Genomic DNA, 22,645 nt, shown 5'->3' with positions numbered 1-22,645 from the left:
ACCAACCACTGCAGCGGACAGCTGGAACTGACAACCGGAAGCGGCAGAGACAAACCACTATAAATGCCGGAGGAAACAACACAGAAGCGCTTCACAGGAGGCTCCCAAGCACTGAGGATGTCACCTAGACAGGGGACAAAACGTCTGCAACACAAATTCCCAGCTCGGCGAACAGAACCACAACATGGTTTCAAGAGGTAACCTTTATATTCTAAACAGCAGAAAAGGTGGCGGCACTGTGGCTCAGTGGTTAGCACTGCTGCCTCACAGCACCAGTGACCTGTGTTTGATTCCAGCCCTGGGCGACTGCCTGTGTGGAGTTTGCCCATTCTCCCTGTGTCTGCGTGGGTTTCCTCCAGTTTCCTCCCACAGTTGAAAGATGTGCAGTTCAGGTGAACTGGCAATGCAAACTTGCCCATAGTGTTCAGCAATGTGTAGGTTAGTTACATTAGTCATGGTAAATGTTGACTAATAGGGTAGGGGAATGGATCTGGATGGGATACTCTTCGGACGGTTGGTGTGGACCTGTTGGCCAAATGGCCTCTCCCGCACTGTAGGGATTCTACGATCTGCCATGTCACCTTTAACATGGCCGGAAGTACCATGCCATGACCATACGCTGTGCTGTCTCTTAAATGGACATTTTATTCCTCCTGAACTGGTGCACAGCTATTCTCTGATATCTGCATCTTTTTTCCTTTTCCCAGCCAGATAGCTTTTAAATGCAGAAATGACTAATTGAGGGCGATGCTGGAGATTGCTTCCCTTTAGCCTGTGCTAACCAAAGCTTCCAAATATTTTTCAACTCTTATGAACTTGATGTTTTCCATCGGAGCACATTTTTCCATCCACATCCTGCCTGGTGAATCTTTGGATGAGAATTTTCTGTGCTTCCAAGGGGTCCCAATGTCTATGTTGATTTATATTATGCATTTGGAGGATGAGGGCATTGCTGGCCAGGCCGGCATTTATTGCCCATCCCTAATTGCCCAGAGGGCAGTTAAGAGTCAACCACATTGCTGTGGGTCTGGAGTTACATATAGGCCAGGCCAGGTAAGGACGGCAGTTTTCTTCCCTAAAGGACATGGGTGAACCAGAATTAATTAATCGACGTTGGATTCACTGCGATCATTAGACTCTTAATTACAGATTTTTTTGAATTCAAATCCCATTTGCTGTGGCAGGATTTGAACCAAGGTCCTAGAACTGCTGCCTCACAGCGCCTGAGACCCGGGTTCAATTCCCGTCTCAGGCGACTGACTGTGTGGAGTTTGCACGTTCTTCCCGTGTCTGCGTGGGTTTCCTCCGGGTGCTCCGGTTTCCTCCCACAGTCCAAAGATGTGCAGGTCAGGTGAATTGGCCATGCTAAATTGCCCGTAGTGTTAGGTAAGGGGTAAATGTAGGGGTATGGGTGGGTTTCGCTTCGGTGGGTCGGTGTGGACTTGTTGGGCCGAAGGGCCTGTTTCCACACTGTAATGTAGTCTAATCTGTAATCTAATCTAATCTAAAATATTACCTGGATCAACAATCCAGCGTGAATATCACTAGGCCATCATGTCCCAGGAGTGTACTGATTATCAGGGAGCAGTGGGGTGGAGGTGAGGTGGAACAGATTTATGAGTGAGTGAGTAAGTGGGCGGAGTGAGTGTGTGTGTGTGTGTGCGCGCGCGTGTGAGAGAGACAGACACACACACACACACACACACAGACGACAGTATTTTTGAGGTGGTTTGGGTAGGTTGGTGAATGAAGATTTGTGTATGGGGGTGATTGCACACATTTGGTTGATTGGATGAGTTTCCCAAGCCATTCACATTCTCAGCTGTTGTGATTATAACAAGGTCAGCCAAGTGGACCTCATGCAGTATGAGTTCCCTGATTGGAGCAGGTTAACAGCCCCAGTCAGAGAGCCCAGGCTGAGAGATATAAACAGGAGTGTCAGAAGTTCTGCTCACTCAGACAGTTGGCTCTGAGAAAGTTGGAGCAGTGTCAAGTGCTATGCAGCATAAAGAAAGGGGGAACTTGGTAACAGGATACTGGTCTCTGTGGAGTTATTTCAACACCTACCCATCCCCCAGCCAAAATCTTAATGTACAGCAATGGTACATCCTTTATTTTATATTGAATACATGTGACGAAGGATTAAGTTCAAGTAGACTGGCAAGGAGAAACACATAAGATGAAAGGAAACCCACTTCTGAACCCACTTCTTTATGAATTTCTCCAAGGCAACCTTGGACTGCATCCACATGAGATAAACTAAAAGGTCAGTACTCATTAAACCCAGCTCCTTAGCTCAGCCCTGATCCCCACCCACCTCCTGCTGACCAGGAGTTAGTATCTAGACTCTCTGGCTCTCTCGCTGGTTCTGTTGCTTGAAGGGTCTACTTCTGTTCCTAACTCATTTGGATTAACCGAAATAGCAAAAGAAAATTGTATTTGTTAGCTCTGCTGCTAGGCATGTTTTAATGGTCTTTATTAGTTGCTCATTTAAACTATTGTTTTAGAATTGCTTTCTGAAATTTATGTTTATTCACAACCACCCACTGCCACCAACGCAAACAAGTTGAACAACCCTAATTTAGGACAGCTTCTATCAGCAACAAATTCCTCATTCTTACCAAACCCTCTGCTTCCTTTTGTCAAAGACAGGGAGAGACAATGCAACCCAGGCAGAGGTCTTTGAAGCTACATTATTGATAGCAAGTACAGCAACTGACTGGACAACCAGATGTGGATTGGACAATGATTGCAGTCTTCTTCAAATTAGGTGTTAGGACAAATCACTATGCTAGCCAAGCAAAGACACTGGGTGGCTGCTGAGGCTGAAGCAAAATTGCATGCACTCAGCAAGTGGCAAGCTGACTTGCATTGCTCTTTCTTTCGTACTCCATTGATAACACATTATGTCCTCAGTTCTTATGATCAAAATTGATTCAGAGGAGTACTCAGAAAAAAAAAGCACACTGAACAGAGTTGGGGCAAGAATACAGAATTGTTTGATGCCATTTGTGATCAATAAATATGATATTCATGCAATCAATCCATTCAGAGAATTTCAAAAATTATAATAATGCAAGACTTTATTGTGTCTAGGACATATCAGTCCTGCAGAATAATTGAAATGCATGCACAAATCACCAAGCATTAGTTTATCACATGTCACTGAAATTTATATTGCTGTACTTGGTATGAAGTAGCAAGTAGAGCACAAGTTAACACAAAGTGTATGCTGCAGGACAATACATTATTTTCAGATGCAATAGAAGCTAAAGCAGAGAAAAAATTACATTGCTGAAATAAATATTTGTATTCCAATGAAATAATAATTATTTTTTCTCCTCATATAATTTTTAAGATGAATTTTTCAAAGATTGGCAATACCTTCCTGTAAATGGTGTACAAGAATCAACATGATCTTTCAGTCATAGTGCACTTTGTTTGATGCTGAAAGCTGTGGAATGTAATTCACAGCCAGTAACGCCCCTGCTGTGCTCAGCCTCGAAGTTGTACTCCAACACTTTGGACAAAGCTCTGCACATGAATGTTCCCATGCATGAAATTGCATATCGGCCAGGAGTGCTGGCTTTTTTGAAATATTAAAACCGTGCTAAAATTTACATAACCCCAGGAGGTCCGTCTGAGCAATTTTTAAAGCTGTTCTGTCACAATGCTGGTTTATGGCCCACAGTGTCAATCCCAAAGACTAAGAGTATGGTGCTTCATCAGTGAACTGAAGCACAAAAAATACTTCATCACATTTTCCAGTAGCATTTCCTACTCTTCATTCTCCCAGGAATGAAACAGAGCAGAAATGAAATTAACTGTAAAATTTATACATGGCTCTTACCCAATGCACAATAGAGTTCGGCTTTATATGACAGCTCCACATTAACAAAAATCGTTTTGAATCCCAGTTTAGTATCCAATTCCAAATTAAGTGAAGAAACCACTGGTTGTCGCATTCTTTTGTATCACGGCTCTCATATTTTGGCCTGTATTACTCCAGTTCTATTTCTCCAACAAAGCCCAGCCCGTTCTCAGCAAAATCTGAATTTTTCATCCCCACGTCACTATACCAAGGGAGGCAAGGTCAGTGGTATCGCATTAATGAGTCATTATTTAATAGTAACTAGAATATGTACAGTATAAAAGGAGGCCATTTGTCACATCTTATGTTAATGCTCTGGAACAGCAGCTTACTTGTATACCTCATCTATATTTGCTCAATAATCCTGCAATATTTTTACTTCAGAAAATGAATCAATTTGTTTTTGATTTCAGACCCAAATAGAAAGCAAGCATGGACCATACTTCCGTACATAAAAATAATTATTATTTATTATAAGTAATTAGACCAGCTCCAGGTAAACAATTATAAATTGTCAGCATATTACACTACAAATTAAAACTCTAATTCCCTTTTAAACTCCTCCTTACAGATGCACACAGGTACACAAAGACAAACAGACAGGGAAAACTAGATTATGGGCAGAGAAATACTCCAAATGCAGTTCGCTGGTTTCTGTTCACAGGTTGCTGAGATGATCCTTACGCTGGTCGGAATGATGCTTTTCAGTCATCTGTCTCCGGATGCTTCCACTGGATTGCAAGAGACACAAGGTGTTGGGTTCACTTAGAAAATGTCTCTAATTTAAGAGTCACAGCTTGCAATAACTGTTGAAGGAAAAATGAACTGGATTTCTTTAGATTTAGCCTGTGTTTTGGCTGCAGATAACAGAGAGACAGCTCCTGAGCTGGTGGAGATCAAATCACTTCTCTCTGTATCGTGTTGTAAGCCCCAAGCTGTTCAGATACCTGAAAATAATCACACAGTTTTTGGAAGGCAACAGTCTTTGGTGTTTAATAAATGGTCATTAGTCCACCAACCAATCAACTTCTTGTTGCCATCCAGCTGCATCTGTGTACAACCTCTAGGCTGTAGTTCATCAATAACCCAAACATGAATTGCCGCTTCTTCAAACAGATAGTTTACATGATGCTTGCCATGAATGGCAGGTTACTTGCTTTTCCAAACATTCATAATCCTTTGAAACATTGGCTTTAAAACAGTTCTCTCATTGCAGCCCACAATATTAAAAAGAACAAAAATAAAAATACCCTGCCTTTAGAATGCATCAACATCATTTCCTTCCCCTGTCAAACAGGTAACTGTGGGGTCAGCAGGAGACAGCACAAGTTAAGATACTTTGGGTTAGGTCGTAGTTAAGGAACTAACATCTAACTTGAAAATCATTCAACAATAGTTAAGTGTCCTTTTTGGAGTGTCAAATTGGGATAACATCCATGGCACTGGTATTGATTATTACTGGATAAATAATGATAATAATACTGCAGGTAATGCAATTGCAGCTGAATTCTGTATTTTGTATCTATCCTTGTGTAACACTGACTGGTTCCATTGTTCTTTAATGAGGCTGGCTACTGGAAAACTACTAAGTACTGATGAAGGTTGATTTCTGTTATTTGTTTCATTAAATTGGTTACATATTGAGTACATCCTCATCTACTGCCACATCCTCATCTACTGCCCATTTCCTGGTTGCGTAGGAGTTTTTTTTTTAAAGTTCTATCAGCATATTAGCTGATCAATGAATTTCAAAAACTTATTTTCTCTTAACAATGGCTGAAGGATGTGCAATACTGATAGAATTCACAATATAAAATACAAGTGGGAGCAGGTTGCCTTCCACTGAAGCAGATTGCTGCTATAAAGGCCATATTTATTTCCAAGCAATCTGGAAATATACTGACAATCATATTTTGCTGGGAACATTACCAGTAAATCAACACCTCTAATAGTGATATTACTGCAAAGCAGGCAATCTATGCTTTAGATAATGGCACTTCATGGAAAGTAGGTGCAACATATAATGCCATTCCTTTTTTTTTAAATTTAGTATTTATAATAAAACCCTTTTTGAATGTTTCACACTGTTAAGCTTATATATGTTTCTCAAGTATGATTCTAAAAGAGAGAGAGAGATTATTGAGCAGCTGGCAGGGTGAAAAAAATCCGGAAACAAAGTGGTTGAGGAGGAATCAATACAGCACAGGAAAAGCTTTAAATGGAACCAGCTTTATAGGTGGCATTCAAGATTGTTTGGGTGGCACATCATCCACTTTAATTCACATCAAGTTTCTTTCCAGCCACAAAGGCAGAATTTTATATAGTTTATCGAAGACAACAATGCACATTCTTTCTCCAATAAATTGAGGCAAAGAAAAATTTGGATTTATATCGCAGTTTTCATATCCAACAGACATCTCAAGTACTTTGCAGCCAACTCAGTCATTTTAGAGTGCAGTCACTATAGTAATACAGCAAGCCTGGAGCCAAACTGCACACAAGTATCAATCTTGTAATGACCAGATTATTGGTTTATTTTATGATGTTTAGAGAGGAGGCATTTTGTATAGTTATTCCATCAGTGACATAGTCAGAACAATGCACAACATTGAGAGTTATGCAACATCGGCAAATGCCCAGGGTATTATTTGAAATGGGAATGTTTACATGGTCTATCGCACCAGCGAAGGAAACCTGACTGTATTGTCAAAGGTTTCCATTTGAATGGGGATAGCAATCAACTGCAGTCATGAAACAACATCCTCACATTACTTTCCATTCTCGTGGCAGCCTAAAGACCACACCCATCATATCTTGCCTTATTATCGTGACTTTGTCACAGTCCGTGCAACAACTAATTTGACCATCATCTACCCGCACATTTTTTTCTGTTGTCCAGCTTAGTGTTGCTACTTATTTCCAATCAGAGTTTCCCACTCATAGTCAGAGCATCCCAAGTATCTCTTTTTCTCCCACTCCCACAAGCATTGGTCTTTGTCTACCACTGGAATTCTTGGCAATATTTCCTTTCTTGTCTCAGCATTGAGTTTTGACCAACTGTGTCTCTTTTAAAAATCTTGGCAATGTTGTTCTACAGTACTATCTCGATATGAATGCCTGTTGGTGTAAAGGTTAAAAATGGAAATAAAAGGTTGCTTATTTAACAATCATGTAAATTTCTACATATCCCATGCCTCCTCACTATCCTCATACCAACAGATGCTCTTAAATTTATATTGCTGATTGGCTTTATGCAAACTGTCCCTTTTTTTTACTTAATACATTTAATTTGCTTTAGGTATTTCCAAAAATTAACTAGCCTGGAGGCATAGAGTAATGAATAAACAACATTAAAACTTGAAGAATTCCTGCACGTTATCTAAGTATCCACCTAACCATTTGAAATGTGATGAAAAGAATGTTTCAAAAAGAATATGGCTAATAATAAGTGAAGCCACAAAGAGCTTGGCAAAATAGGATTCAAGACTATAAATTGCCATTTGATTACACTGCAACCTAAACGACAGATCAATACCTCTCTCATCACTGAATTCTAGGGTGATCCATCAGGGTTATTGCCTGATCAGTAACTCTATAGAATGCTCCATCCAAGCTTTAAAGGTGATGATACAAAATGGATTATCCTTTTCCAAATTCCAAAAACAAAACAAATTACAGTCCTTGTGATGTATTATTACTTATACAGCAGTATGTCAGCTCAATATGGATCATGCATTGCCTTTCCAGGTTAGAATCTTGCAGAAGCTATGGTGATTATCTACACACCAGCTCTGGGTGAAACAGGGCATCATTGCACAGAGGGGAATGGAGGGAAACCAGTTTTCTACCACAGGTAATTGCATTTCAGTTACAACCACTGTGTCAAATATTTCAGAGTTCGCAATGTTATTGCAGTTTTAAAAAGTCCATTCAGTTGTTCCTTTACAGGATATGGACATCATTGTTGGGCCAGTATTTATTAGACATCTTGAATGGCCCTCAGTAAAGTAACTGAGGAGCTACCATCTTGAACTGTTGCAGTTCAAGGGGTGTAGGGATAACCACATGCTGTTAAGGGATGGAGTTCCAGGATTTTGACAGAACAATAATGAAGGAACAACAGTTTAGTTCCAAGTGAGGATGGTGTGTGCTTGGAGGGGAACTTGCAGGTGAAGAAGCCTTGGTGTGTTGCTGCAGTGCACCATGTAGTTGAGACCTGCTCCTGTGAAGGTACATTGGTGGTGGAGGGGATCATCAAGCGAGTTGTTTTATCATGGACAGTGTCAAGCATCTGGGGTGTTTTTGGAACTGCGCTCATTCAGGCAAGTGGGGAGTATTCCGTTATGCCCTTGACTTGTGTCTTGTAGGTGGCAGACAATCATTTGGAGAACCAAGAGGCCATAAACCTTTGGACACATGGGCCCAGACAGTGCCCAGTTTGTTGTAATTGGCTTTGCAAGTGTTTGCCTCATACTTAAAAAGCTGATTTGAAAAATGATGCTAAAATTTGTTTGATGGCCCTCCCTTTGCACAACAATAACAGTACAGCAGGAACCTCTCAATCTGTACCATTTATGCTTGGCCCAGGTCTCCTGGAAAGACGAGAGAAGCAAGGGTTCCAACAAACCACAACTACCTCCCCTTATGTTTGGTGAGACATCAATCAGTCTCAGATGTATTTTACCACAAAACTGAACTCAACAAAACATTGGTAATTGTAGGCTACAGCTGTAGTATTGTGTGCAATTCTGGAATCCACACTACAGGACAAATGTGATTGCACTGGAGAGAGTGCAAAGGAGATTTATCACAATGTTACCAGGGCTAGAAAGTTTCAGTTATGAAGAGAGATCGGACAGACTAGGGTATTTACTTCAGAGCAGAGGAGACTGAGGGGTACATGATTGAGACATATAAAATTATGAGGGGCATAGACAGGGAAGGCAGGAAGAAACATTTCCCCTTGATAAAGTGATCAATGATCTGGAGGCATGGATTTAAGGTGATAGACAGAGGGTTTAAAGATGTGAAGAAAAACTTTTTCAGCCACAGTGTGGGGGAATCTGAAACTCTGCCTGTAAGGACGGTCAAGGGCAGAAACCTTCATTACACTGAAGATGTATTTAATGTGCACTTGCAATGCCAAGGTATACATGGCTATGGAGAAGGTGAGGACTGCAGATCAGAAAGGTGTGGTGGTGGAACACCACAGCTGGTCAGGTGGCATCTGAGGAGCAAGCATAAGCTCTTCATCAGGAATGTGGGGAAGGCTCAAGGGGGTTGAGAGATAAATGGGAGGGGGATGGGGCTGGAGGGCAGGTAGTTGGGAATGTGATAGGCAGATGGAGGTGGGGGCAGATTGATTGTGATATGTTGGAGCAGAGGGTGGAGTGGATAGGTGGGAAAGAAGATGGACAGATAGGACAGTTCATACGGGCGATGCTGAGTTGGAGAGTTGGATCTAGGATAAGCTGGGATGAGGGGCTATGGGACAAAGGGCCAGGAAAGGGGATTAGAATTGTGATTGGGTTGTTTTTGTCCGGCACAAACATATTGGACCATTTTCTGTACTGTAGATCTCTAAAACTTACGCAGGTTAGCCCATTTCCAGTACAAATTTGCTTTAAGCTGTTAGTTTAAACACTGTTGAGTAATATAGTACCCACTGTTGGATGAGAAACAACTGTTTGAAAGTAAGTCTATTTCCTGAAACAATGAAACTATAGATACAATCGTTGAGATTCAAAAATGAACATGGGTTTAAAACTATCTCAAAAATAAAATTGACTCCAAGAAGCCCATTGCATATGGCCCTGTATTTGTTGTTTATTTCACAAATTACAACGCCCAATACTGAAACGAAAAACTGCAAACATTGCAAGTTAGTGAAAAAAACAAACATGTTGAAAACAGCTACAGGCCAGTCAAACACCAATGGCAGCAACAGAAGGTTATGTAAACCCTGCCAACTCGCAAAAATGTTATACAGCAACAAAGAAATGTTCCTGACCTTGTTAAAAATAATGAGTATAATCTAGTCAGGATCCATCAGAATACATAAAAACAAAAATAATGTTTGTATACATTCAAGTACTAAATGATGCTCCAATACTTATTAAGATCATGGTGAATCTAATTCAACTTCTCTTATCTACATTATTACTATGATCCTTGATTCTCTCAGGGCCCAAACAATTGTCAATCCTGAGTATGCTCAATAGCTGAGCATCTACAATCCTTTGTACCACCTGAGCCAAGGGACTTCTCCTCATTTCAAATAGTAACACTCAAGGAAAATCACTTTTCAGCAATTACACGGGAACACTGAACATGGGAACATTTGGCCCTTTGAGCTTAATCAGCCATTTGATAAAATCATAGTTTATCCGACATTGGTCTCAAGTCCATATTTCTAACTGCTTCTCTTAACCCTGGACTCCCTCCTTGATCGAAAGTGTACCTAATTAAACCTTGATTACATTCAATGACCCAACCTCCACTGTTTGCTGGGTAAGAAATTTTCAAAGTTCAAGGAACCCCTAAAGAAATTTCTTGTCTCCATTTTAAAGGAGAGACCTCTCGTTCTTAAACTGTGCCCCTAGTTCTTGTTTCTCCCTGAAGGAGACATTCTGCACTCACCCTGCCAAATACCTTATATATCACCTTTCCTCAATCCAAACTTCACTGGATATAGGCCCAACTTGTTCAACCTGCCCTCAAAGAAAAGTCGCTCATCCCAGGAATAGACCAATTAAAGGTTTGCTGAACTGCTACTAAAATAATTACCTCCCTTTCAAATAAGGAGAACAAAACTGTACACACAGCCCATTGATATGGTCTCACCACGAACATTTACAGCAACTATAAAATTAGAACATCAAACATTGCAGCGCAGTACAGGCCCTTCAGCCCTCAATGTTGCGCCAACCTGTGGAACCAATCTGAAGCCCATCTATCCTACACTATTCCATTTTCATTCATATGTTTACCAATGACCATTTAAATGCCCTTAAAGTTGGCAAGTCTACAACTGTTCCACGCCACACTACTCTGAGTAAAGAAACTACTTCTGACATCCGTCCTTTATCTACCACTCCTTAATTTAAAGCCATGTTCCCTTGAGGTAGCCATCACCATCTGAGGAAAAAGCCTCTAATTCTATCTGATAGGCCTCAATTAAGTCACCTCTCAACCTTCTTCTCTCTAATGAAAACAGCCTTAAGTCCCTCAGCTTTTCCTCATAAGACCTTCCCTCCATACCATCCAACATCCTAGTTAATCTCCTCTGAACCCTTTCCAAAGCTTCCACATCCTTCCTATAATGCAGTGACCAGAAATGTATGCAATACTCCAAGTGCGGTCGCACCAGAGCTTTGTTCAGCTGCAGCATGACCTCATAATCCCTCTACCAATAAAACTTAACTCACCATATGCCTTCTTAACCACCCTATCAACCTGGGTGGCAACTTTCAGGGATTTATGTACATGCACACAGAGATCTCTCTGCTCATCTACACCACCAAGAATCGTATCATTAGCCCAGTACACTTTATTCCTGTTGCTCCTTCCAAAATGAATCACCTCACATTTTTCCACATTAAACTCCATTTGCTACCTGTCAGCCCAACTCTGCGCCTTTCTGTGTCCCTCTGTAACCTGCAACATTCTTCAGTACTATACATAACTCCACCAACCTTAGTATCATCTGCAAATTTACTAACCTATCCTTCTACACCCTCATCCAGGTCATTTATAAAAATGGCAAACAGCAATGGACCCAAACCAGATCCTTGTGGTACACCACTAGTGTCTGAACTCCAGGATGAACATTTCCCAACAACCACCAGGCTCTGTCTTCTTTCAGCTAGCCAATTTCTGATCCAAACCACTAAATCACCCTCAATCCAGTGTTCTGTATTTTGTGCAAGAGCCTACTGTGGGGCCCCTTCTCAAACACCTTACTGAAATCCATATACACCACATCAACCGCTTTACCCCCATCCACCTGTTTGGTCACCTTCTCAAAGAATTCAATAAGGTTTGTGAGGCACGACCTACCCTTCACAAAACCGTGTTGACTATCCCTAATCAACTTATTCCTCTCTAGATGATGATAAATCCCATCTCTTATAACCTTTTCCAACCCTTTACCCACAACCGAAGTAAGGCTCACTGGTCTATAATTACCAGATTGTCTCTACTCCCCTTCTTGAACAAGGGAACAACATTTGCTATCCTTCAGTCTTCTGGCACTATTCCTATACACAATGATGTCAAAATCAAAGCCAAAGGCTTTGCAATCTCCTCCCCAGCTTCCCAGAGAATCCTTGGATAAATCCAGCCCAGAGGACTTACCTATTTTCACATCTCTATTTATCAAAATTCTCTACTTTTATCTTTTAACTATAGAATCATAGAATCCCTACACAGTGTGAAAGCAGGTCATTTGGCCGACTGAGTCCACCCAACCCTCCAAAGAGCATCCCACCCAGACCCAACCTCCATTCCTCTGAGATTACACCCTCTCATCCTAGAATCTCCCACAAGGGGAGACAATCTCTCTAATCTACCTTGTCAAGTCTGCCAAGAATCTTATATGGTTTCAATAACATTCCCTTCATTCCTCTAAACTCCAGTAGATATAGGCCCAACCTATACAATCTCTCCTAATAAGAAAATCTCTGCATACCCAAGATCAATCTAATGAGTCTTCACTGAACTGCCTCCAACGTCAATGTGTCTTTCCTTAGAGAAGGAACCCAAAACTCTTCACAGTATTCCAAGTGTGATCTGATTAGTGCCCTTGTGTAGTTTTAACAAAACTTCCCTACGTTTACCCGCCATTTCCTTGAAATAAAGGCCAACATTCCATTTGCCTTCTCTATTATCTGAATTTCTATGCTAGCATTTTATTTGTCCTGTATGCAGAAGGACTTCCAAATCCTAGTGTTGTAGCTTTCTTCAGTTAAATGTGTTATGGACCAGGCCAGCCACCCCCACCTGCACCCACCCCCCACCTTGAAACATTTCAAAAAGGATGCCCTAACTTTTCTCGTTGTTGGTGGGGTTGGGTGGATAATCCAGGAGTGATGCAACTGGCCCAACCACGCCGTTTTAAACAAAACAGAATTTATTTACACACTACCAATGAAACATGAACAAAAGAGAAGCAAATTTAGAATTATTTAACCTATCTGAAAACCCAATCAGCTCTATCACATCTTAATGATTCTGTTCCAAATACTTGCAACATTCTCATAAGCATTTCCTTGACCAAAAAAAGATAAAATCAAACACAGGTTTTTACAGGAGAGATGTCAGCGAGAGAGAGAGTCAGCCAGAAAACCTCTGTTGAATCCGGGAATCTTTTCCTCCCAACAGTTTTCTTTGACCAGTAGCTCCAAACTGATTACCTGCTAAAACCAAACCAAACCAAACCAAACCCTGAACTGGCAGAACTGGTCACTCCTCCTTCATTGTACAAGACTTAAAAGCCTTCTCAATTAGGTATTTCCAGACATATCAGAACCTCTGCCTTTACAACTCCTTTTGAAAAAAAAAGGACAACGTAACCTTGAACATAGCCTTGTTAAAGGAGCAGCATCATCACAAATAACATTGCTTTTCACCAATGACAATTAGAAAATATTAATTGCTAACTTAAAACTCTATAACTTAAATACTACCCCTTCTTAGATTCTCCATCTTTCACATGCAGACAGACACACAAAGGTAGGCAGAACATGGATGGGTAAGGATGCTAAAAGAAAAAGAAAATCAGGGAAGCAGTTCTGTAGAACCAGTCGGGACTATGGGAGTTAATTAATCATTTCTTTTGGTTACTTCCATTTCATTTCATTTTCATCTTTGCTGTTAACACAAGGTTGTTTACACACAGATGCTCTTTCATTCACTGATTTGGAATTTGTCTTTTCACTGACTTTAAAGACATGTTATTCCTCTTTCAACAAGGGATTGCAGAGAAAGGTGAGTGAAAGACAACTTGCTGTTATTGGAGAGTCAGATTTTTTAAATGCTTTTTCTTTGCAAATTGGATGGTTTTTCTGCTGCACTGGTCTCACACAAGCCATGACCCCCTGGTGAGAAGCCAATCAACACAATTGTCCCTTAGTTCAGAACCCACTGGCTCAGTGGTGCCTACTTTTGCTCTCCATGTTCCAAGGGAAAGCAACTTTGTGCCCCACTAAACATGATTTTCAAAATGCAGCCATCACTTTGCACAGACAACTTGGTTTAGAATAGTATTTTTTAGAACACAGTTCAAACAGAAGGAAATATAAAGTTATGTTTTTAACATTTTCATTCCAGGAATCAATCTAACAGTTCTATACCCTACTGTCCTACTCTCTTGTGATGAACATGAGCTCATCCTTTCTAAGGTCTGGAGATCAAAACGATACATAATATTCTAAGTCTGGGCACACCGATGCTTCATAAAACTGCAGCAAGATTTCCTTCCTCTGACAATCCAACTACCATTTAATAAGAGATAACATGCAATTTATATTAATAATAAATACAATCCTAACTTTTACTGGGACACACAGGTCAATTTATCTCAATATATAATTACCAGATTAATTTAAATGCAGAGTTTAAACAAAAGGGTGGGATGCTGCATAGGTTAGAAGCATTAGCACCAAGTAGGTCTGAAAAATCGCTAAATCAGAAGGATTGTTCTGACAGTATATCCTATCCTAAGCTCATTTTCATTTAAGTGAATTCAAAATCTGATCTGTGGAGGAATTATTCTTTATATCCTAATCTTAGTTTCTCCAGTCACGCAGAAGAGAGGCTTTTTGCCAGCTGCCGCCTGTAGAGAAACCTTTTATCTAAATACTAGCGGGAACAAGGATCAGGTTTAACATTAGCACTGCACTGTACCGATGGGACACAATGGTAGACCATTTTTTAATGTTATCTACAGATCCCTGGTGGACCCTATCTAGAAAGAATGTCATCCATTTATTTACTTGGGGATTGCAATAGCCTTTACCACAAGTTTATAATGCCCCTATTATCTTCAGAAACAATTCTCATTTCTTGCTAACATATTACAAATTCACCTCTGGCTGCAGAGTTTCTTAATGGCCAAGGTATATCTCACAAAACGTGTTCAATAGCTTCCTTAAAATGCAATCATGCAATGCATAATTTTAATTAAAAATGTCCAGATAATACAGCAGTTTGAGTAAAATCCTCAATAAAACTAAACTACACTAAGCAGTGCAATCAAAGGGGATCTTACTTCCAGTAACATCCAAAAGAAAAACAATTTTAAAACACATTTCATCCTTAAACCATCATTTTGAATCTAAATTCATCAAAGTTAGGTTTGAAAATCATGTCTATGAGTAGTGGAGAGAGACACCACCCTTTGGAAAATGTTATTTTATTTAATTTTCCTTATACAGAAAAGGTTTCCATTTGCTTTTGAGTCCAGAGCAAGGAGGCCTGAATATAACTGATTGGAAGATTTTATTTCTACAGTGGTATATATGTGGAATTTGATCCTAACTTTTACTGGGACACACAGGTCAATTTATCTCAATATATAATTACCAGATTAATTTAAATGCAGAGTTTAAACATAAAGGGTGGGATGCTGCATAGGTTAGAAGCATTAGCACCAAGTAGGTCTGAAAAATGGCTAAATCAGAAGGATTGTTCTGACAGTATATCCTATCCTGAGCAAAAGCAGATTTAAGAGGAAGCTTGCTGCATGCATGACGATGAAAGGAAGAGAGTCAAGGTTGAAGAGGTAATTAGAGTGGGAGGAGGCACATGTGGAGTACAACAGCAATGTGGATTAGTTGGATCAATTGGCCTATTCCAATGCTGTGGATTCTACTTAATTCCATCAGGCTGGTACCTTGCTTTATACTTGAGCTGAGTGAAAAAGGTAGCAGCAGTGGAGAGTAAACAATGCTACAGTCATGGAATAAATATATACCTGGTCTCCTTAAAATTACCATTTTGTTTTGTTTCAAATCACACTTTGGACAGCAACTTTCAGAGCTGTTACAGCTCATTTATTGAAGGACACCATTATTATTTTACAATATCAGTCTATTTAGTCCACAAGCACATTTTACCTTTGCAAAAATGCATGTTAATGTCATGTTCCTGCAATAATACAAAGAACAAAATATGCCTTGCTCCAGGATAGATAACTATACTTCTGCATGAGTTAATCAGAGACATTCGAATACATCCTACGGTTGATCTATTACTGGACATTTTGCTTTGTTATAAATCTGGATTAATTCTCAGCAATAAAAAAAAATTAGTTCCAAAATTATGAGAGCACCTTTCCAACTGCATTCAATGTACCACTCTGCAAGAAATTAACAAGGGCATCATCAGGTCGAAGTCCAACATGTCTCTGCATTGGTAAACCTACCACATAATGCTATCACCGTTCATCATTGTGATGTTGGCATGAGAAACCTTTCCACCATTAGCAATGAAGGTACAAATTTTGCTGCAGGCAACACTCTGACTTTGCAGCTTTGACATACAATATTTCCTCTATCAGCTGCATGCATAAACTGCGCACGTGCATACACACACACAAGCTGGCAAAAACCTCAGTTTTGTTTGTTCCACTTTTTCCTCTACACTCCACCCTCTGCAATGTATATACTTTCTGCTTTCTCTTCAGTTATTTGTCTAAGACCACATATCATCGAAATCCAAGAACAAAAAATTTGATGAGTCCTCTTCTGGGCAGGCCAGCTCATCAATGTTTCCGTTCCCATTGTCTCAAGGAGCCCAACTGTTAAGTTTCAATGTGACGTGCCTTTGGCAAATGTAGGTATATCACTGTCCCCTTTTCCAAGGATCCTATTTAAATTAAATAATTCACTTATTAAATTCTGTAGTCTGATGTTCATTATTCACTGCAATCTGCATTTCACCTTCACAATAAATGACACAATTCAGCTTCTTTCTAAAACAAGTAATTGCTAATAAAGATGCAAAATTATTTTGCAAATTGAGAATGCAGTTCTATTTTAAACACAAAGGTATTGTCCTATCAAATAAATCATGTGCTAATTCAGTACTGATAAGCTTAGCTAATGTGAAAATCAAGTTTTAAAGGCTTATTTCAAATGGGTTGCCATCATAAATGAAAATTTATAATGTAAAGCCCTGAAGTACAGCACAAATACATTACAAGAACAAGATATGAAACAATTCCATTCAAGATTGTACTTGTGTTTCATAGATTAGATCTTCCCAAGATGACAAGCTGCATTTCCCTTCCTCATTAGTTGTCAAAAATACCAGTTTCATGGGAATCTGGGAATTGGGATGGCTGGGAGCAAAGGAGATACTACTCGCTAGCACATTATGGCTAATGAGCCACAGCAACATCTTGACTCCATTTTTGCCTAACACAACACATTTTTGGTCAATAAATTATTCCTTACTGCTATGAATTAGAATAAGTAATTGATATGCAAAACTCATGATGCACTTGCAATGTTTTTTGCAAAATATCCCACACGATATTTTGCTAGAAAGATCCTAGTTCATACACATCAGTGAACATTTACAATATACTAGAACATACACTGCCATACACCAGTAAATACCAAAAGAACTGAGAATGCTGTAAATCAGAAACAAAAACAGAGGTTGCTGGGAAAGCCCAGTAGGTCAGGCAGCATCTGTGAAGAGAAAGCAGCGCTAATATATTGAGTCCAGTGTCTACTGACACATGGCATCGAAGATCACCCAACAAGAATAGCAAATGGGGATAGCTGCCAGAGGATTCATCGTACTTGAGTAATGTGTCAACATTTTCAGAAGGGGACAGTTGGCATGTAGGTGATAGTGGTTGAGGGGGATTGGAAAAACTGGAAGGGGAAAAAGGGTCAGAAAGCATCAAAAATAAATAGAGAGCGCAAGCCACTCACAACACTTCTATCCCAGTGGTACTGCTTATGCATACCCTCAGCTCTGATTTCAGCATTCTTATTCTGGTTTAAAGTCAATTCCTTTTCCTTCTACTGTTACTGCTCTGATCCAGCCCCATCTGTGACTGAGTGTTGGCTCATGTCCACAACATTAAGAATAAAGACCACTAAGTATACCTAAGTAGGGAGCTGGTCATTACACAAAAACAATTTTTTTTTAAATGTGAAAAAAGAATTTTGTTTTTCCAAAAATAAAAACGACAAGGATGATAATTTTCTTCACACCAGAACACTGAGGCTTTCTGTGACATAGTCCTTTGAGATTGGGTTTTTTCCAACTTCCAAGAACTAGCATCAAGAATTACACACATACCGCCATTGAAGAAATGTGACCTCGGTTTTAACACTGTACCCAGGATTTATAAAATCTGCTTATCAAATATCTTTGGTGCAAAGTGATTGTTAAACAATTTGGAAATAAAAGATGAGATGACAGCACAGGGGAGACCAGATGGCACTCTGCAACATGAGGCCCTTTCAAATGAATCTAACCAAAGGTTTCATTTTGCATTCAGTTTATGCCATTCCAAGAATTAATTGCACCAGAACACAGCAATGAAAATCAGTGGAAACAGTATTTCTAGAGTGACACTGCCTCCCAATGGTAAAACAACATGAAGTTCTAATTAGAAATGCTTTTCATGATAATTCTAATTTTTGGAATTAATGTCAAATATAATATCTACACATATTTGCCCCAACCCATCCTCACCTCCATTACCTTATCATAATCATTAGATAGAGGTCTCAGCTTTTACATCTACAGGATGCAAATCAGAGAATGCAATCAAAAGTTTACATTGCCAAGCTGCTTAATCCTGTTGTTGCCAAATCCTCCCACGAGTCTCTCAACACGTGACACAGACACCGTACATGACATTATTATGCTTTCATAAAGGTCAACCAGCTCACTCAGTGCTGTGCATTTCAATCAAATCTAAGAAGCATTAACAAGCTATCTGTTCAGGAAGCTGGAATAAAGAACAAAAGGTTCCCAAGGATCTCATGCTCGAACACAAAATGCTGCAGAATGAAATAGAAAAAGTCAAGAAGAAGTCAATATTTGGGTCCATGTCTGATCAGAAATTGTGTTTCACTTTCCACAGATCAGCCAGCTGTGAAATGTTTGTCACAATACAGTGAAAACGTGATCCGTTACGATGGTATAGAAGGTAATCGACTCCAAATGAATGGATTACACAAAGTTCCACAGTGGAACTAGCAGCACACATTTTTATTCACAGCATTTCCTTATTGTGAGCATATTTTATGGAATAGAGTGTTTATAAAGTAAAAGGGCTCTCCAGCTCACCACCTTCCTATCCACCCATCCCCAATCACAAGTGGTTGAATGCTGACATTGGCAACCTGTCCACGATATGTCAATAAAAATGAAGGGTTAATTGAGCTTGTTAAAACTCAATTAATCCCAACTTCACGTTCCCAATCCATTATATGGTTAGTGTGGGCAAGATAGCAGAAGTGGAAATACCATCTTATTGAAATCAAGTTCCTTTTAAAAGTGCAGGAAGGAAGGGAGAGTGCTCTTTACACATTGAGGGAAACTCTCCACCTCTCTGCTCCCCCCCATCCCAGAAGATTGGATCATCACCTTGCTCTTGCACAGACATCAGAACCCAACCTGCAACTCCTACTAACCACCCCTTAGACTATCCCCCTCTCCAAGGTCACCGAATCCTTTGCTGACAGCCCCAACCCCAGATTTTACTAACTGAACTCAAACTCCATCAGCTGCCATCTTGCATTTGGCCAGCATTAGGCTGCTCTGAATTATGGGGCTAGTGACATCACCACAATGCCATCATCTCCCTGAATCATAAACTACTGCCTACTTCAAGGCAGATTTTAATAATTCTACTCCCCATTAAAAAGGAGTGAGCGTATTTCCTGATATCAGACACACTCTACATTGAGTTAGAATGCTCCAATTCCAAAATAATTTCCCTTCCAACCTGACCTGAACAATATCACAGAGATGGACGACTCCATACTCATTCTTCTTGTCATTTGAATTAATCTGAAGTTTTGTCTTTCATTATCCTACCTGGAAGATCATTCGAAGTACTGATCACTTTTGTGTGAAACACCTTTTCCCAATATCCTAAATTCACCAATATCTACCTATGTCCTGGAAATGGTCTTTGACAGTTTTACTCGAAGGAATTCTGATTAAAAATCCTGCCATATCTAATTTAATATTTTACATCCACTTTGCTAACAATAAATACTTAAACACAAAATCTGGGAATATTCAGCATGAGCTAGCATTTATAAAGAAAAAATAATCAATGTGTCAAACCTGAAGCTCTTCCTCAAGTCTAGGAAATAGTATATATTAAAAAGAACACACAGAGAAAATAAAATGGGAACGAAATAATATAAAGGAAGGAGCCAATCCTGCATTTTTGTAGTGATTTACATGACTACCAAACATCAACATTCAAGAACACTGTGGAAGACAACTGAATCACATAAATCAATAGCTACCGTTTGTTTTAAAAATGGGATAGTTGTGCACTGAAAATTGCCACTACAAATGGCATTAACTAATCCAAAAATCAGAAAACTGAAGAAGAGCTTTAAAGCTGATAGAACTGATTACGAAGTTCTTAATAAAAAGTGCATGCTAGAGATTAATATTGCACAATATCATCTTGGCTTTTCAATTTCACAACAGCAAAAACTATCACATTACTGTGCAACAGAAGAAATTATCAAAACAGGTGAATAACTCCAACAGATTCTTCACTCCTTGTGTTTGTTCTATTATGTTGGCAGCATGCCAAATTCTTTGAAGCTTCTCATTCCCAATTACAGAGGAACCTCAATTATCCGAAGGACACGGGCAGGCAATATTTCGCTCGGTTGACTGAATTCCGGATAACTGATTGCCAGATGACGTGGTTTAGCCGAGCATCGGGACCTTGTGATCTTACCAGGTAATCCGATATTCGGATAAACAAATGCCGGATAATCGAGGTTCCTGTGTAATTCTCAGCATTTTAAATGCATTAGCTTGTTAAAACCTCGTGCCGATATTTAATATTCTTCCAATTTCAAGACAATGGTATTTGAAGCTTGAGACAACAGTCACTGCAAAACAGCTTATTTCAAGTAAAGATAATCATTAATCTTAAGGTAACCCACCTAGGAAAAAGATGAATCATTAATACTGGTGTAATTCCTGGATCATAGACAGACAAGCACATTAATGGAAAATACCATGAATTCAAGGAGAGAAAACAGCTCCAAAGTTTTTAATCCTTGATACACCTACTTTCACTTTAATTCAACTACCCTGTATGAACAAAAATCATTAAACGGATTGTCAATGATATTGTTAAGAAAAAGACTGCTGTCTTGTCTCTGCATTGAGAGTATTACAAGAAATAATTAAAATCTAACATTAAGTATTGGGAACACCACATATTGAAGATATCATGTGTTTTATTTTCACCTTAAAAAAATGAGATAGTTGATGAGTTTATGGCAAAAAAGGACAAAAATTCTTGCATCATGAAACTTTCTGTTTTCAACAGAAGCTGACAAAAAGCAAGTTTAGCATTCAAATTTAACAGTCATCACATATCTTCTTAATAATCAACAGAAACAACAGATATTACTCCTGAGAGAAGGATATTGAAAATATAAACTTTCCCCTCAGGTAGGTTACTCACAGGATCTATTGAAATTTAAATGTAAATCTTTACTCACCCAGCTTGCAAGGAGTATCCTCAGGCAGATCAACATCCAACATGAGATCATCTTCATCCAGATCACCTGATTCCAGGTTATTCAAAATATCCTGCAGGAAATTAGCAAAGACAGAAGCTCAGAAATGTGCGCAAGAGGGATGTTTGTTTTCCTCTTGTTAAAGCAGAAGTACTGAGTTTTCATTCCTAAGCGAGTTCAAATGTCACCCCCATTATTCAAACCTGTGGTCACAAAATATTCCAGAACTGTAATGTAACTAACAGATTCCATGTTGAAAATTTTAAAAATAACCTATCCTCAACTGGATTTGTTTTAATTGCTTTCAAGCACATTTCCTTGCTTATTATGTTCAAACCATGATGTTCCAATTTCATAGATTAATATAGTTGAGGGAGGAAAGAGGCAAGGAACACGTTAACAAAAACAAACTACAAATGACAAGCAGGAACTTATCTCATTGTTGATGAAAAGAATAAACACAAATGCCAAATAGTAGAATTAAAAAAGTTACTTTTTTCCTTTTTCAAAGAAGAGAAACTTTACTGGTGAATAAAAAAACTAGGCTCTGAGACCTTTTAGCCAATAGCAGTCAGGGCAAAAGGATGTGAACAGTGCATTATTGTCACTAAAGACACAATCCATTGTCCTTTCTCATGTTCCCTATTTGCATTGATAACTATCTTTCACAACAAAGCAACAAACAATCTTCTGAGTCCTTCACCTTATTGAGGCCCTCATTTTGCTTCAGAGCTCTCTCAGGGACATCAAACAACTTTTGAGTGATATGTTTTCAAGAGTTTATGAAAAACATCCCACGTGAGCCAAAGGATGGGGAACAAAGAACGATTGAGCTGAATTTCAAAGGAAATATTTCTCGGCTAAACTAAAGCATCTAATCCGACAAAAGGAAGAACTGACCTCAGTGTGTAGTACTAGAGAGACTTGACAATCAATCCAATGTGATATAAAAATAAAGCTCTGAATGCATTTGATAGAGGATTCACTGCGCCAGTGAATGAAAAGCTAGAAAATA

The 22,645-nt window shown here is 39.3% G+C and overlaps 1 protein-coding gene across 6 annotated transcripts in view; it reads right to left on the bottom strand.

Moving 5' to 3' along the window:
• ccser2a (coiled-coil serine-rich protein 2a) overlaps positions 1-22,645 on the bottom strand; it is a 622,973-nt gene that overhangs the window by 478,370 nt on the left and 121,958 nt on the right. For all 6 annotated transcript variants that reach the window (XM_043679239.1, XM_043679240.1, XM_043679236.1 and 3 more), the window contains exon 4: positions 21,613-21,703. In XM_043679239.1, the coding sequence (XP_043535174.1) occupies positions 21,613-21,703 (91 nt within the window). The remainder of the gene's footprint in view (positions 1-21,612; positions 21,704-22,645) is intronic.

Source organism: Chiloscyllium plagiosum, chromosome 38 (assembly GCF_004010195.1).
Source record: "Chiloscyllium plagiosum isolate BGI_BamShark_2017 chromosome 38, ASM401019v2, whole genome shotgun sequence".
Taxonomy (NCBI): domain Eukaryota; kingdom Metazoa; phylum Chordata; class Chondrichthyes; order Orectolobiformes; family Hemiscylliidae; genus Chiloscyllium; species Chiloscyllium plagiosum.
The sequence above is the reverse complement of the archived record's forward strand: the minus strand, read 5'-3'. Positions and strand labels throughout refer to the sequence as shown.